This window comes from Strix aluco, chromosome 5 (genome assembly GCF_031877795.1).
Source record: "Strix aluco isolate bStrAlu1 chromosome 5, bStrAlu1.hap1, whole genome shotgun sequence".
Classification (NCBI taxonomy): domain Eukaryota; kingdom Metazoa; phylum Chordata; class Aves; order Strigiformes; family Strigidae; genus Strix; species Strix aluco.
The window spans coordinates 27,847,899-27,863,520 of NC_133935.1; the positions used below are offsets into that span (position 1 = coordinate 27,847,899).

The following is a 15,622-nucleotide window of genomic DNA, read 5'->3' on the forward strand; positions in this document are numbered from 1 at the left end:
AAGCAAAGCGAAGCAAAGGTCCGCGCGCGGAAGCAAAAAAAAAGAAAACAGATTTATTCTCTACTTCCCATTAACAGGCGATGTCGGGCCTTCTCAGGAAGCAGGGCTCTGATATGCGTAGCGGTTGCCTCGGAGGACCAAGGGTGACCCCACCCCCTTCCTCCTTTCTCCCAGCTTTATACTGAGCAGACGTCATATGGTATGGAATATCCCTTTGGTCAGTTCGGGTCAGCTGTCCTGGTTGTGTCCCCTCCCAAGATCTTGCCCACCCCGTCCCACTGTGGGGGGGGTGTAAGGAACTGTATTAGACATTGTTTGTCTCTACATTGCTGCTCCGAGACCACCACTTCCCGCCTTGACATCCTGTTGCTCTAGAGGAGTACGCTACAGAGCCCCGACAAAAAACCACGACATCCGCCCGAAGCAAGAACAACAGCAGCCTCGGCCGTGCCTGCCGTGCTGTAACAAGCTTGGTGCGAGACAAGGAGGACTTGACACCCCCCTCCCCAGCACGACCACCATGGACACCTGGGCAAGACCACGGGGTGGCACCTATTACAATGAGTTCTGTGGAAACGGGTGGACCTTTCGTGGAAACAGCGAGAACTGGGGCTATAAAAGGGTCGCGTACTCCTCTCCAGGGTATCCTGGTCTTCGGCACCTGTTACTTGGACCTGAGACCCCGGCGGCGGTTGGAGCTCCTCCACCTACATCACGGCTGAGCCGACGGATCATCGCTGGATTCCTGGTGGTGGCGGTAACTAGTTGCACCTCTACCGTTTTTCTGGCTTAGGGATTCTGACTTTCTCTTTCCTTTCCCCTCTGTCCTATCGCTGTTATCAGTTGTTACAAAAAATAAAGTTCACAAGATTGTACAGCATCTGACCTCGTTTGTGTCTTAGTCTCGCTCTTGGGATCGTTTAAGAACCCACCCCGATATTGGATCGGGACATTTTAAATTGGCGTCACGGACAGGATCCCTTGAGACGAGAGTGTTGTACTTTCTTACTGTGTTGGATTTAAGCGTCTCAGGACGACTTTACCCACTTTGTGTTACAATAAGTTGTGACCTCCTGAGACTGAATAGGGGAAATTGTGGACAGAGAGGCTGTATTTGGATTAAGATTAGGTGCGACCTCCTGAGACTGGACAGGGGAAGTCTCTATGTCAAAGTGTGACCCTCTCAGGACGCATATCCCCTTTTTAGTTGGAAAGAGAAAATTGATGGGAACCTTGCCGGCAGTCGATGTTTGTGATGAGGTGCTCTTGCGGGGCGAAGGAATAGATAAGTTATATGATCTTTTGGAGGCGCACCGGTCTCGTCCCTCGGTCCAGGGACTTGATTGGGCGAGAAAACATTGGTTCCAGGTGCAGAGTGTGGTGGATAGAATCAGGGTGTTACAAAAGGAAGCTAAAGTTAAGAAGGGAAAAGGAAAATCTATAATTTGTGCAGTACTAGGAGCGAGTCTAGTAGCTGCGATGGAAGAGAAAAAAGAGAAGTCTCGCCAAGATGACATCGTCACAGATTCCCTGCAGTCGGCCATACAGAGCCTGCAGAATCAATTGAGAGAAGCCAAAGAAGTAGTAGAGGACCAAAAGGAGCAAATCATGATACTGAAAAGTGAGTTGAGGGAACAACTTTTGGCAGAGACAGACACACTGGCGGAGGCACAAGTGAAGCTTTTAGAGAAAGGAATACGTCAAATTTACCCACAAGGGGATCTGCAGAAGGCAAGAGAAACTGTAGAAAGTCTTCCCCATATGTATCCTTTGGTCAAAACAGAATATATATACGAGGACGATAGCGATCATCGTCCTCAAGTAATTACCAAAGAAGTCCCATTTACATCAACCGAATTGGCAAAGTTGAAAAAAGATTTTGCAAGGACTGCAAAGGAATCAGAGACGGAATATGTGTGGAGAGTGTCTTTGTCAGGAGGGGATGGAATCTTATTGTCAGAGAAGGAAGCAGAGGGATATTGGGGTCCGGGTGTGTTTTTAACTACCGGTGACCACCGAGCCCCATGGTCATTAACTCAGAGAGTCGCGTATTGGGCTGGAGGGCTAAACCCCTTGGAGAGGGGGGATCCCCTTGCCATAACAGGTACAGTGGATCAGCTAGTAGAAAGTGTGCAGAAGGCAGCCTGTCTGCAGATGATGTATGATCGGGAGCTCAAGCCTAATCAGGGCTCCCCGATGATGATGCCTGTGGACCCAGAGAGGATGACCCCCCTGATACGGGGACTTCCTGACTCCCTAAAACCCATTGGCATTCAGTTACAAGGAAAAATTCAAAATAGTTCCAATGTAGAGAGAATGACGGCCAGTCTTGAGGGGATAGTGACTCCTGACCACCGACAGCCAGGGAGGAAAGTATGGACATGGGGAGAGGTGGCCCAAGAACTAATTAATTTTGGGAGAAAATATGGCCCCGTCAGCGGGTCGTCGCAAAGGATAGAAACTAGGATTTTACGGGCTGCAGAGAAAATTATCGGTCGACAATCATCTATGAAGAAGGGCCAAGGCCTGGGATCACCCCGATTTCAGAACTCTGGGAGAGAGAGACCCCTAACTCGACAGGGACTGTGGCAACTAGGGCTTCAGAAGGGTGTTCCCCGTGACTTGATGGATGGGCTTACCACGAAAAAATTAGAGCAACTTGTGTACAACTGGTCAGGACAAAAGGTCCCTTCCAGACCAACCCCAAGTGCCCCACCAATAGTGAGCGATCCACCCCTGATAGACCTTGGGGAGGAACCGACTGGAGAAAAGAAGGTGGCGGGAAACTAGACCCTCCGCCCCCTCAAGGTGAGGGGGGAGGCGGAGGATGGATGTTTATTAGACAACTCACCTGCAACCCGAAAGGGGACTTACTCATAACTGTTGCTGTAGGACCAAGGAAAAGACTAGTAACCTTTTTGATTGATACTGGGGCACAAATTTCCGCGCTAACGCGGACCGAAGCAGAACAATGTGGAATTCCGATTCCCTCAAAAAATTTAATTGTCCTAAATGCCCTGGGAAAAACACAGTCAGTACCTATGACTCCGGTGACACTATGGTTACCAGGAGAAGAAAGCCCTGTCAACACCATGGTAGCCATAGGAGCTTTCCAGATGAATCTTCTAGGTATAGATGTTTTGAAAGGTAGGCAGTGGCGAGACACCCAGGGAAACTCATGGTCATTTGGTGTCTCCCAGATCAGGCAGTTGGCCGGAATACCAAACACAGAAGTGCGTTTATTGCAAGCGGCACCTACCCTGCCACCCTCCAAATTGACAAATGTGAAACCCTACCCACTACCTCTAGGAGCAAGGGAGGGAATCACACCAGTTCTGGAGGATTTAAAAAAGCAAGGTATTGTGGTCCCCACTCACTCTCCCTTCAATTCACCAGCATGGCCGGTCCAAAAGCCAAACGGCAAATGGAGATTGACAATAGATTACAGGAGACTGAATGCCAATACAGGTCCACTCACATCTGCTGTACCAAACATTGCTGAATTGATAGCAACCATTCAGGAACAATCCCACCCTGTCATGGCAACAATTGATGTTAAAGATATGTTTTTTATGGTCCCTTTACAACCTGAGGACCAGGAACGCTTTGCCTTTACCTGGGAGGGACAACAATATACTTTTACGCGACTCCCTCAAGGATACAAACATTCCCCCACGCTGGCTCACCATGCTCTAGCGCAAGAGTTAGAAACAATTCCCAGAAAAGCAGAGGTAAAGATTTATCAGTACATAGATGATGTACTCATAGGAGGGAGTCAATTAGAAGAAGTTGAAGAAACTCAAAAGGATATTATTGCCCATTTAGAAAACATAGGACTGACAATCCCACCTGAGAAAATACAGACCCCCTCCAGTGAGGTAAAATTTTTAGGAATCTGGTGGAAGGGAGGCATGACGTGCATCCCACCGGAGACCCTCTCCTCTCTCGATCAGATCAAGATACCAGAGTCAAAGAAAGACTTACAGCATGCACTGGGGTTGCTTGTGTTTTGGAGGAAACACATACCTGATTTTTCAATTATTGCCAGACCCTTATATGATTTACTGAGAAAAAGAGCCCAGTGGGAGTGGACTCAGGTCCACGATGAGGCTTTACAGTTGTTGGTGTTTGAAGCGACTGCCTACCAGGCCCTGGGTCCAATTCACCCAACAGACCCGGTCCAGATTGAATGGGGGTTCGCCAAGACCGGATTGTCCATCCATTTGTGGCAAAAGGGTCCAGAAGGTCCAGTTAGGCCCATTGGGTTTTATTCTCGTAGCTTTAAAGATGCTGAGAAAAGATATACAACTTGGGAAAAAGGTTTATTTGTGGTTAGCCTAGCTCTGAGAGAAGCCGAACGTACCATTCGGCAACAACCTTTAGTTCTCAGAGGCCCATTTAAAGTGATCAAAGCTGTTTTGGCAGGAACTCCACCCCCTGACGGGGTGGCTCAGAGAGCCTCTGTGCGAAAATGGTATGCACAAATAGAGCACTACTGTGAAATCTTTTCTGTAACCGAAGGAGCCCCGAAAGTGCTAAATATACAAGATGAGGTAAACCCAGATAAGGAAAAATCCGAGCTTTTGTCAGTAATACAAGTAGCTCCTCCATTTTCTGGACAATTGCAAAACGTCTGGTTTACAGATGCCTCATCAAAACGGGAGGGGAAGATTTGGAAATACCGAGCTGTGGCACTTCAGGTAGACACCAAGGAACAGATCATTACTGAAGGAGAAGGTAGCGCACAAGTAGGAGAACTAATTGCTGTGTGGAGCGTTTTCCAACATGAGGCTCAATCCGCTTCTTCTGTCTATATCTATACTGACTCTTATGCTGTATTCAAAGGTTGCACTGAATGGCTTCCTTTCTGGGAACAAAATGGATGGGAGGTCAACAGAATACCTGTGTGGCAAAAGGAAAAATGGCAGGATATCCTTACCATTGCCAGACGAGGGAAATTTGCAGTAGCATGGGTAGCATCTCACCAGCAGGATAACACCCCAGTAAGCCGCTGGAATGCTGAGGCGGATGAGCTAGCCCGACTGGCTCCCCTACAAAGCTCCCAAATAGCAGAGGATTGGGAAAGTCTGTTGGAATGGCTACATGTAAAGCGGAAACATTCAGGAATTAAGGACCTCTATTGTGAGGCACAAGCCCGAGGGTGGCCAGTGACCCGGGAAGAATGTAAAACTTGTATATCTTCCTGTGAGCAATGCCGTGTCCGGTTGGACAGACATCCCCTGGAGAGTGACCCTCTGCACTTAAGAGAGGGAAAAGGCCTATGGGAGGCCTGGCAGATTGATTACATCGGTCCCTTTCGAAAATCAGAAGGAAAGCATTATATACTGGTAGGTGTAGAGATAGTATCCGGACTAGTGCAAGCTAAAGCATGTGCCAAAGCAACAGGAGAAAATACAATAAAAGCACTGAAGGAATGGTTTGGAATCTTCCCCAAGCCGCACTCAATCCAATCGGATAATGGCTCACATTTTACAGCCAAAGTGGTCCAAGAGTGGGCAGCCCAGGAGGGAATTTCGTGGGTGTTTCATACTCCTTACTATCCACAAGCAAACGGAATTGTGGAAAGAACAAATGGTCTACTAAAACGCTTCCTCAAACCGCATAAGCCAGGATGGGCTGAGCGCGTGTGGGACGCAGTGACCAGCGTCAACAGTCGCTGGGGAATAAACGGATGCCCGAAGATCACGGCATTCTGTCCAAAACCTCCAACAATTATACCAGCCCCTCATGGTCCTGATCACCCTAGCAACCCATCCCACTTTCCAGGACAACCTGTCCTGGTCGAACTCCCTACAGTGGGCAAAGTGCCACTGGTGTTGGACACGCCCCTTAACAAATATACCTGGAAGGCAAAAGATGCCTGTGGGAAAATCCATAAGATTCACACGAGATGGATTGTCCCCTCCTTCTAACCCGAGAAGCGAATTTGTTTTTGTTTCATTTTCAGGAGGAAGCAAGCGACACAGACGCAGCTACAGAGGGAGTGAAGCAGGCGCAGACTTTGATGTAATCTGATTATGATGTGTATGTTGATTTTTGTCGCATTATATTGGGGTCTTACCTATGAAGCTGAAGGGAAGCCAATTCCCCCACCTTTACCCAACACACATGACCCCCTTGAGGATAATGAATTTGTTTCGTTAGCAAAGACTGTAAGTCAAACCTTTAATCTAAGCCACTGTTGGGTTTGTGGAGGACCCCTAGGATTATCAAGCTGGCCGTGGGTTTCTATACCGCTCTCCCCATGTCAGATTGTAAGTAACTATAGCGACATTGCAAATACCACCTGGGATGATAGCGGAACTTGGCCAGTCCAATTCCCAAATAAGGGCAAATTTTGTTTAAATCGCACTCAGAAAGGAGGAGTTGATGTAGGGGAGAGTAAGTGTCAATGGACACTCACACACAAATTGATTAACAAAGATAGGGGCATTTATGTATGGTTGTGGCTCAACGAACAAGGACGCAGCAAAGGATTCAAGGGGTTTTGGTCAAACAAAAATGAAACAGAACATGCTAAATTGCCGGGAAACAACTTTTTCAATCAAACTTGTGAATGGAAAAACGACACTGGGTCTTGGTACTGTACCATCCGAATAAACAATCATCTAAATGAGGTTTTCAGCCCTCTGGGAGATAGAAACACAACCTATTTTCAAACCCCAAGGACTGCAGAGGGACCTTTTGCCAAAGGTACCAAAGCCAAAAAGGGTCATTATTGGATATGTGGACATACTGCCTACAAACAACTGCCAGCAAACTGGTCGGGAATTTGCTATGTAGGAATCATCCGACCCCTGTTTTTCCTCCTTCCTGAGGCAGATGGCCCTCAACTGGGAATAAGACTATATGACAAGTTAGGGAACAAAAAGATTGACCGCAATAAGCGATCTGTTGAGTTTAAAATAGGTGGAACTCAAAAGTGGGGGGAAAATGAGTGGCCCCCTGAAAGAATTATTAAGCATTATGGGCCTGCCACTTGGAACCCCAATGAACCGATATCAGGGGCAAGAGAACCAATTTATAATTTGAACCGTATAATTCGACTACAAGCAGTTCTAGAAATTATTACTAATAAAACTGCTAATGCTATAGACCTTTTAACTCAACAATCTCAACAGATGCGCACTGCAATCCTTCAACATCGTATGGTTTTAGACTACCTATTAGCTGAAGAGGGAGGAGTATGTGGAAAACTAAATGTTTCTAATTGTTGTCTGGAAATAGCCGATGTAGGTGAAGTAGTCCTTCAGCTAACCACAGACATTAGGAAACTAGCTCATGTCCCCGTTCAAACATGGAATGGTTGGAGTGGTGATCTATGGTCTTGGCTACCCGGAGCACCATGGGTAAAGCAGCTTCTATTTTATCTCATATGTGCATTTGCCGCCTTGATGTTTTTGCCATGTGTTATTCCTTGCTTTATTCAGTTAATCCAACGTGTTGTCTCTAACATGCAATTTATATCTACTGTCTCACCTGATGGTGTAAAGCAGATTCGTATTGTTCGCCAACCAAAGCCTGTAGCTGTACCAATCATTTAACTTGTAAACTTAGGATAGACGCTTTCAGGCCTAAACCGCACATGCGCTCTGGGCTGGGGGCGCCCATTTTGGCGGATTCCCGGCCCAGGCAAGTCTGACCACCAGTTATCCTTTGGCATTATAGCTTGTGATAGTAATCAGAATGTATGCCCTTTTAATACTTGATTTTCTGGCTCTTACTTTGTTGGCTATTGCTGTATTTACTCTTGCGTTTTGTATGTTTTCGTCCGGTAAGTGTCCATGTAAACCGTCTTGTAGTTGTGCTGTCTCATGTAAACAACCATCTCCCTCCCCTCCCCGCCGTCAAGGATCGAGAGCACATTTCTCGGTCCGCCCTAAGACGGGACCAAGGGCACATTCCTCGGTCCGGTTTGAGACAGAGCCGAGAGCTCATTCCTCGGTCCAGTTCGAAATGGAACCAAGACCGCATTCCTCAGTCCGGGTTGGGATAGAACCGAGGACGCATTCCCCGGTCCTGGCTGAGACAGCACTTTAACTTTGTTTAGTTGAAAACCTGTTAGTCAATATTATTATTGTTATCTTTTTATAAGTTTATTTAGGAGGTTGTTAATGTTGTTATAGATAGTGTTGTTCATTTACTTTTAAGTTTGAGAAAGAAGTTTCTAGGCCCTAATGACGCATGCGCAGTGGGAAAAAGGGGGCAGGGAAAGGAATTTTTTTTCCTGCTGCGCATGCTGATCCCAACTGCAGCGGACGGTGTGGACGGCCAGAGACTCGAACTTTTTGTGGTATTTTAGTTAAAACCGCGGGCAAAGATGGAAGATGTGTCGGATTTGATTTTGATTCACGTTGTAATCTTTGCTTTTTTAATTGCTATCTTAATTGTTATGCTTATTCTCCTTTTTTGTCCCTGTAAATGTCAATTATGTAAACTGCCATTACGTTCTTCTGCTAATTCTTTGGAACCTTAAAGTTAGTTTATAAGATGCTTTTGCTTTATCAAACTGGTTAATAGTATGCATGATATACCTGTTATAGAATGTTATCGGTTGTATGCCTGTCAGCTAAAAAATGTTTATATTTGTTGTTAATATAGTTGTTAGTAAAAATGCTCACTGCTGTTAAGGATATTGTTAAAGACATGTTTATGGAAAGGAAAATTTGCTGGAAATCTTGTTATCAGTTGTTGCATTTTTGCGCTTTTCTGGTCTCTCTCTCTCTTTCTGTACTGTTATCGTTAACGCCACCACGAAGACAGCAATGTCGAGCCACGGGGTGGTGTAAGGAACTGTATTAGACATTGTTTGTCTCTACATTGCTGCTCCGAGACCACCACTTCCCGCCTTGACATCCTGTTGCTCTAGAGGAGTACGCTACAGAGCCCCGACAAAAAACCACGACATCCGCCCGAAGCAAGAACAACAGCAGCCTCGGCCGTGCCTGCCGTGCTGTAACAAGCTTGGTGCGAGACAAGGAGGACTTGACACCCCCCTCCCCAGCACGACCACCATGGACACCTGGGCAAGACCACGGGGTGGCACCTATTACAATGAGTTCTGTGGAAACGGGTGGACCTTTCGTGGAAACAGCGAGAACTGGGGCTATAAAAGGGTCGCGTACTCCTCTCCAGGGTATCCTGGTCTTCGGCACCTGTTACTTGGACCTGAGACCCCGGCGGCGGTTGGAGCTCCTCCACCTACATCACGGCTGAGCCGACGGATCATCGCTGGATTCCTGGTGGTGGCGGTAACTAGTTGCACCTCTACCGTTTTTCTGGCTTAGGGATTCTGACTTTCTCTTTCCTTTCCCCTCTGTCCTATCGCTGTTATCAGTTGTTACAAAAAATAAAGTTCACAAGATTGTACAGCATCTGACCTCGTTTGTGTCTTAGTCTCGCTCTTGGGATCGTTTAAGAACCCACCCCGATATTGGATCGGGACAGGGGGGAAATGTCAGAAAGAGCCTTGGTGCTGTGTAAGCACTACTCAGCAGTAGCCACAACACCAGTGTGCTATCAACACCCTGCCAGCTCCCAGCATAAAACACAGCACCATGAGGGCTGCTACAGGGGAAAACCAATTCTGGCTCAGCCAGACCCGATACAGTCTCCACCCCTTATTCCATACCATTTACGTCATGCCCAGGTCCCACATAACACTCATTTATTCATTCCGTAAGCTTTCTTCACTCCTCTAGATGTTCAGTGACTTGGCTGCCATCTGTCAAGGTGGATGTTCAGGACAGGAGCAGTATGTTTGACTGTTGGACTCCAGCACCGGCTAGGTTTGGGTCATCATCGCATGTATCTGGTTCACTCTTCGTCGTTCCTACTTCCTCCATCACTTCCTGCAACATACAACTCAGCTCACAGATTATTTCCCCCCCAAGGTTAAATCTCCTTGAGGCACACACTGAGTAGCCCCATTCTCCCGCATTACCCACCAAGTACATCCAGGTCCCTGAGCAAAAACAATCCCACGAGTGGGCTTGCCTTTTCCCAAGGGAGGAGCAATCCATACTGCCTTCCCCAGCCATTTCCCTGTGTGTACTACAGGGACCTTATCTCCTCCCACAGTATGAAGGGGTTTTGTTTGGGCAGGACCAGGACGGTTAACAGATCCTCTGGTATTAATTAGCCAAGTGGCTTCTGCTAAATTTATATCCCAGTGTTTCCATCCCCCATTGTCCAATGCTCTCAACATAGTCTTCAACAGTCCATTGTATCTTTCAATCTTTCCAGACGCTTGTGGGTAATAAGGGATGTGATACACCCACTCAATGCCATGTTTCTTTGCCCAGGAGTTTATGAGATTATTTCGAAAATGGGTTCCATTGTCTGATTCGATTCTTTCAGGAGTACCATGTCGCCATAAAATTTGCCTTTCAAGACCTAAGATGGTATTTCGGGCAGTGGCATGATTTACAGGGTACGTCTCAAGCCAACCAGTAGTTGCTTCCACCATAGTGAGTATGTAGCGCTTGCCTTGGCGTGTTCGTGGCAATGGTCCAATATAGTCAATTTGCCAGGCCTCACCATATCGAAAACTCAGCCATCGCCCTCTGTTCCAGGGAGACTTTACTCGTGTGGCTCGCTTGATTGCAGCACATGTTTCGCATTCATGAGTGACCTGTGAGATGGCCTCCATGGTCAGGTCCACCCCTCGATCACGAGCAGCCTTGTCTACTTGCTCATTGTTTTGATGTTCTTCGGTGGCACGGCTTTTGGGCACGTGGGCATCTACATGACGTACCTTTAGAGCCACGTTTTCCACTCGGGCAGCGATGTCCTGCCACAGTGCAGCAGCCCAGATGGGTTTACCTCTGCACTGCCAATTGGTCTTCTTCCACTCCTGTAGCCACCCCCACAGGGCATTAGCCACCATCCAGGAGTCAGTGTAGAGATACAGTACTGGCCACTTTTCTCGTTCAGCAATCTTTAGGGCTAGTTGGATCGCTTTTACTTCTGCAAACTGACTTGACTCGCCCTCTCCTTCAGTGGCCTCAACGACTTGTCTTGTGGGGCTCCACACAGCAGCTTTCCACTTTCGATGGTTTCCTACCACACGACAGGATCCATCAGTAAACAGAGCATACCGCCTTTCATCTTCTGGTAATTCGTTATATGGTGGTGCTTCTTGGGCACGAGCCACCTCCTCAGGCAGTGCTCCAAAATCTCTACCTTCTGGCCAGTCCATGATCTCTTCCAGGATTCCTGGACGGTTGGGTTTTCCCAGTCGAGCTCGTTGCGTGATTAACGCTACCCATTTACTCCAGGTAGCACTGGTTGCATGGTGTGTAGAAGGGATGTTTCCTTTGAACATCCAATGTAGTACAGGCAATCGCGGTGCCAAGAGGAGCTGTGCTTCTGTACCAACAACTTCGGAAGCGGCTCGAATCCCCTCATATGCTGCCAGAATCTCCTTTTCAGTTGGAGTGTAGTGGGCTTCTGATCCTCGATATCCCCGGCTCCAAAATCCTAATGGTCGACCCCGAGTTTCACCTGCTACCTTCTGCCAGAGGCTCCATGTGAGGCCATGCTCCCCAGTTGATGTGTAAAGTACATTTTGCACATCTGGTCCTGTCCGAACAGGCCCAAGAGCTACCGCCCGAGCTATCTCCTGTTTGATGTGCTCAAAGGCTTGTTGTTGCTCAAGACCCCACTCAAAATTGTTCTTCTTTCGGGTTACTTGATAGAGAGGGCTCACCAGCTGACTGTAACCTGGAATGTGCATCCTCCAAAATCCCACAAGTCCTAAGAAAGCTTGTGTTTCCTTCTTGTTGGTCGGTGGAGACATAGCTGCTATCTTGTTGACAACCTCCATAGGCACATGGCGGCGTCCATCTTGCCATTTTATTCCCAAGAACTGAATCTCCTGTGCTGGTCCCTTGACCTTGCTTTTCTTTATGGCAAACCCAGCTCTCAGAAGAATCTCAATTACTTTTTGTCCTTTCTTGAACACTTCTTCTGCCTTGTTGCCCCACACAATGATGTCATCGATGTACTGTAGATGTTCAGGGGCATCACCCTTTTCCAGTGCAGTTTGAATTAGTCCATGACAAATAGTGGGGCTGTGCTTCCACCCCTGGGGTAGTCGATTCCAGGTATATTGGACACCCCTCCACGTGAAAGCAAACTGTGGCCTGCACTCTTCTGCCAAAGGAATTGAAAAGAATGCATTGGCGATGTCGATTGTGGCGTACCACTTGGCTGCCTTTGACTCTAGCTCATACTGGAGCTCTAACATATCTGGTACAGCAGCACTCAGTGGTGGCGTCACTTCGTTCAGGCCACGATAGTCTACTGTCAACCTCCACCCTCCGTCAGACTTTCGCACTGGCCATATTGGGCTATTAAAAGGCGAATGTGTCTTACTGATGACACCTTGGGTCTCCAGTTGACGGATCAGTTCTTGGATGGGAGCCAGAGAGTCTCGGTTCGTGCGATACTGCCGTCGGTGCACGGTCCTCATGGCAATTGGCACCTGTTGTTCTTTAACTCGCAACAGTCCTACAACAAAAGGATCTCCTGAGAGGCCAGGCAGATTAGACAACTGTTTGACCTTCTCTGTGTTCACACTGGCCACACCAAAAGCCCATCGGTATCCTTTTGGGTCTTTGAAATACCCCCTCTTGAGGTAGTCAATGCCCAAGATACAAGGGGCTTCTGGGCCAGTTACAATGGGATGTTTTTCCCACTTATCCCCGGTCAAGCTAACCTCGGCCTCCAGTACTGACAGTTCTTGACATCCGCCTGTCACTCCTGAGATCCAGATAGGTTCTGCCCCTCTATAACTTGATGGCATTAATGTACACTGTGCCCCGGTATCGATTAAAGCCTGGTACTTCTGTGGATTTGATGTGCCAGGCCATCGAATCCACACTGTCCAATACACCCGATCATCCCTTTCCTCCTCCTGGCTGGAGGCAGGGGCCCTCTATTCCTGTTCTTGGTCAGAGTATTCACTGTCTGACCCTTGCTGTGCCAGGCCGGAAACTCCTTCATCAGGGCCAAGGGAGGTGATCTCAGTCTTCCTGTATCTGGGAGATCGCTGATTACTTTCTTGCGGTTTCACGCCAGCTACATTAACAACCTTCTTGGATGTTGTCTTCTTGGCAGGGGTCTTTCCTCGCAATTCATGTACACGAGCTTCCAATTTGAAGGTGGGTTGACCATCCCACTTCCTCATGTCCTCCCCCTGGTCACGCAGGAAGAACCAAAGTTCGCCACGTGTCATGTGCCTAGGTTTCCCTTTCCCTCTGACTGGGGTGGAAGAGGACCGATTTCTTGGGGTGCTCCTGACATCTAAGGCACTCGCCCGTAGAGATGAGGAGGTTCCAAGACTCTCTTCAAAGTTCTGAAGCCAGGAAGAGACTGCCTCCACAGTTGGCGTACATCTTAGTCCTTCTCCCATATCCATTTCTGGATAGTACATCGCAGCCAAGCCCGCAGAATACGAGGATGGTGCACCTTTAATCACCTTCCTCCACATGGCCCGTGTGCACAGGACATCCTCTGGATTTTTAGGGGCTTCATCATTATCTGGATCACTATAGATGACTTCCAGCACTGCTAGTTCTCTCAGGTACTGGACACCTTCATCCGCAGTAGCCCACTTCCCTGGGGAGTTGTCCGTAAGATCTTCCTTGAAAGGATATCTTGCTTTAACACTTGAAAGGAGCCGTCTCCACAGACTGCAAATTCCTGTTTCTTTTCCAATTCCCCTTTCAATTCCTCGATCTCTAGCAAGGGAACCCAGCTGTTGGGCTTCCTTACCTTCCAGCTGCTGAGCATCAGCCCCATTATCCCAGCATCGAAGCAGCCAGGTAGCAATCCGCTCACCCGGCTGGCGGCTATAGTCTTTCCACAGATCTCGCAGTTCTGATGATGTCAGGGACCGGGTAGTTTCTGCCTCCTGTTTGAGTTCTGTTATTCCCTCTTCTGACCCCTTTGCTGAAGGACCCGCTTCTTCCTCCTCTTTTTCGTCCCTTATTAATCGAGGGTATGGACCTGTTGTTCTCCTTGTCCACTGTTTCTTTTTTACTACTGGGGCAATCTCTGCTGTTATTGTTTTTGTTTGAGTTCCCGTTTCCACCACAGTCCTTTGAGAGCACTGAACTGCAGCTCGATAAGCATAGGCCAGGCCCCAGTACAGCGCTAGGAGTTGCTGATTTTCATCGGGATAGACAAGGCACCCTTCTATCAGGTGTTGTGTCAGTTTTGCGGGGTTGCTTGCCTGTTCAGGGGTAAGATCCCAGGCTACAGGAGGTGATAACCGTCCTAGGAATCTGCCCAAATCCTTCCACTCCCCCTGCCACCCAGGGACAGGCCGCCTCAGGGCACATTTTGGTATTCTCTCACCCAAAATTTGCTTTCTCTTACACCAAAAACCTAACGAGCTCCACACAGCCCACAATAGGCGAATAGCATTAATGAACAGTATCAAAGAGCTAACATAAGGATTAATAAGTACTTCGGGAGCTTGCAGAATAAAACCACTCATGATGTTCCCAATTTCTTCCAGCATGTTCCCGAGCTTAGCAAAATAAAGATAAGCAGAGCAATAAACAAACCCGTGACCAGCACAAGAGCTTGTCGCTTACTAACTGCTATAGCTATAGCACAATTAATATAAAACTGCCGTTGTCCCGCCCCACGTTGGGCGCCAAAATAGACTGTGGTGGTTTGACCTTGGCTAAATGCCAGGTACCCACCAAGTCGCTCTATCACTTCCCCCCCCTTCCCCTTTTTTTCTCAATAGGGCAAAGAAGGGAAAGAAAATAAGATAGGAAAACAAAACAACTCTTGTGGGTAAAACAACAGCAGTTTTAATATAAGCAAAGCGAAGCAAAGGTCCGCGCGCGGAAGCAAAAAAAAAGAAAACAGATTTATTCTCTACTTCCCATTAACAGGCGATGTCGGGCCTTCTCAGGAAGCAGGGCTCTGATATGCGTAGCGGTTGCCTCGGAGGACCAAGGGTGACCCCACCCCCTTCCTCCTTTCTCCCAGCTTTATACTGAGCAGACGTCATATGGTATGGAATATCCCTTTGGTCAGTTCGGGTCAGCTGTCCTGGTTGTGTCCCCTCCCAAGATCTTGCCCACCCCGTCCCACTGTGGGGGGGGGAAATGTCAGAAAGAGCCTTGGTGCTGTGTAAGCACTACTCAGCAGTAGCCACAACACCAGTGTGCTATCAACACCCTGCCAGCTCCCAGCATAAAACACAGCACCATGAGGGCTGCTACAGGGGAAAACCAATTCTGGCTCAGCCAGACCCGATACAGGGTCATGCAGTACTTCTCCAATAATAGCACCACCCGGAAACCTGACCCGAGGGCAGATAGCTATGAATGGCAAGGTGGGAAAAGGTGGGCAAGTGCCTGGGTCAGTGGTCACCCCCAACATTTTGGCATTTCACTCCCGAACAAGTGCAGAGTCCTGATAAACTGGTGGAGTATTTGGAAAATGTGTGTTGCCAATCCGACAAACCCCAGGAGACACAACTCGCTGCGATGTGCTAGGGACTGGCCCATGCTTACCGTGTCATCCTTAATGCTACTCACTGCCCACAAGGGGGAGAAAGGGCTGTAGGATCTGA

At 48.0% G+C, this 15,622-nt stretch overlaps 2 protein-coding genes across 3 annotated transcripts; both read left to right on the plus strand.

The window, feature by feature from the left end:
• Window positions 1-295: 295 nt before the first annotated feature.
• LOC141924256 (endogenous retrovirus group 3 member 1 Env polyprotein-like) lies at window positions 296-8,578 on the plus strand. 2 transcript variants are annotated; one of them, XM_074826481.1, is made up of 2 exons: window positions 296-757; window positions 5,969-8,578. In XM_074826481.1, exon 2 carries the CDS (start codon window positions 6,039-6,041, stop codon window positions 7,563-7,565), a length of 1,527 nt encoding a protein of 508 aa, XP_074682582.1. In that variant the 5' UTR covers window positions 296-757; window positions 5,969-6,038; the 3' UTR covers window positions 7,566-8,578. Both variants share the same exon structure in this region, with proteins under 2 accessions (XP_074682582.1, XP_074682583.1).
• LOC141924255 (uncharacterized) lies at window positions 753-3,925 on the plus strand. Its single transcript, XM_074826480.1, has one exon. The coding sequence runs from the start codon at window positions 1,165-1,167 to the stop codon at window positions 2,788-2,790; it is 1,626 nt and encodes a 541-aa protein (XP_074682581.1). The 5' UTR covers window positions 753-1,164; the 3' UTR covers window positions 2,791-3,925.
• Window positions 8,579-15,622: the final 7,044 nt, after the last annotated feature.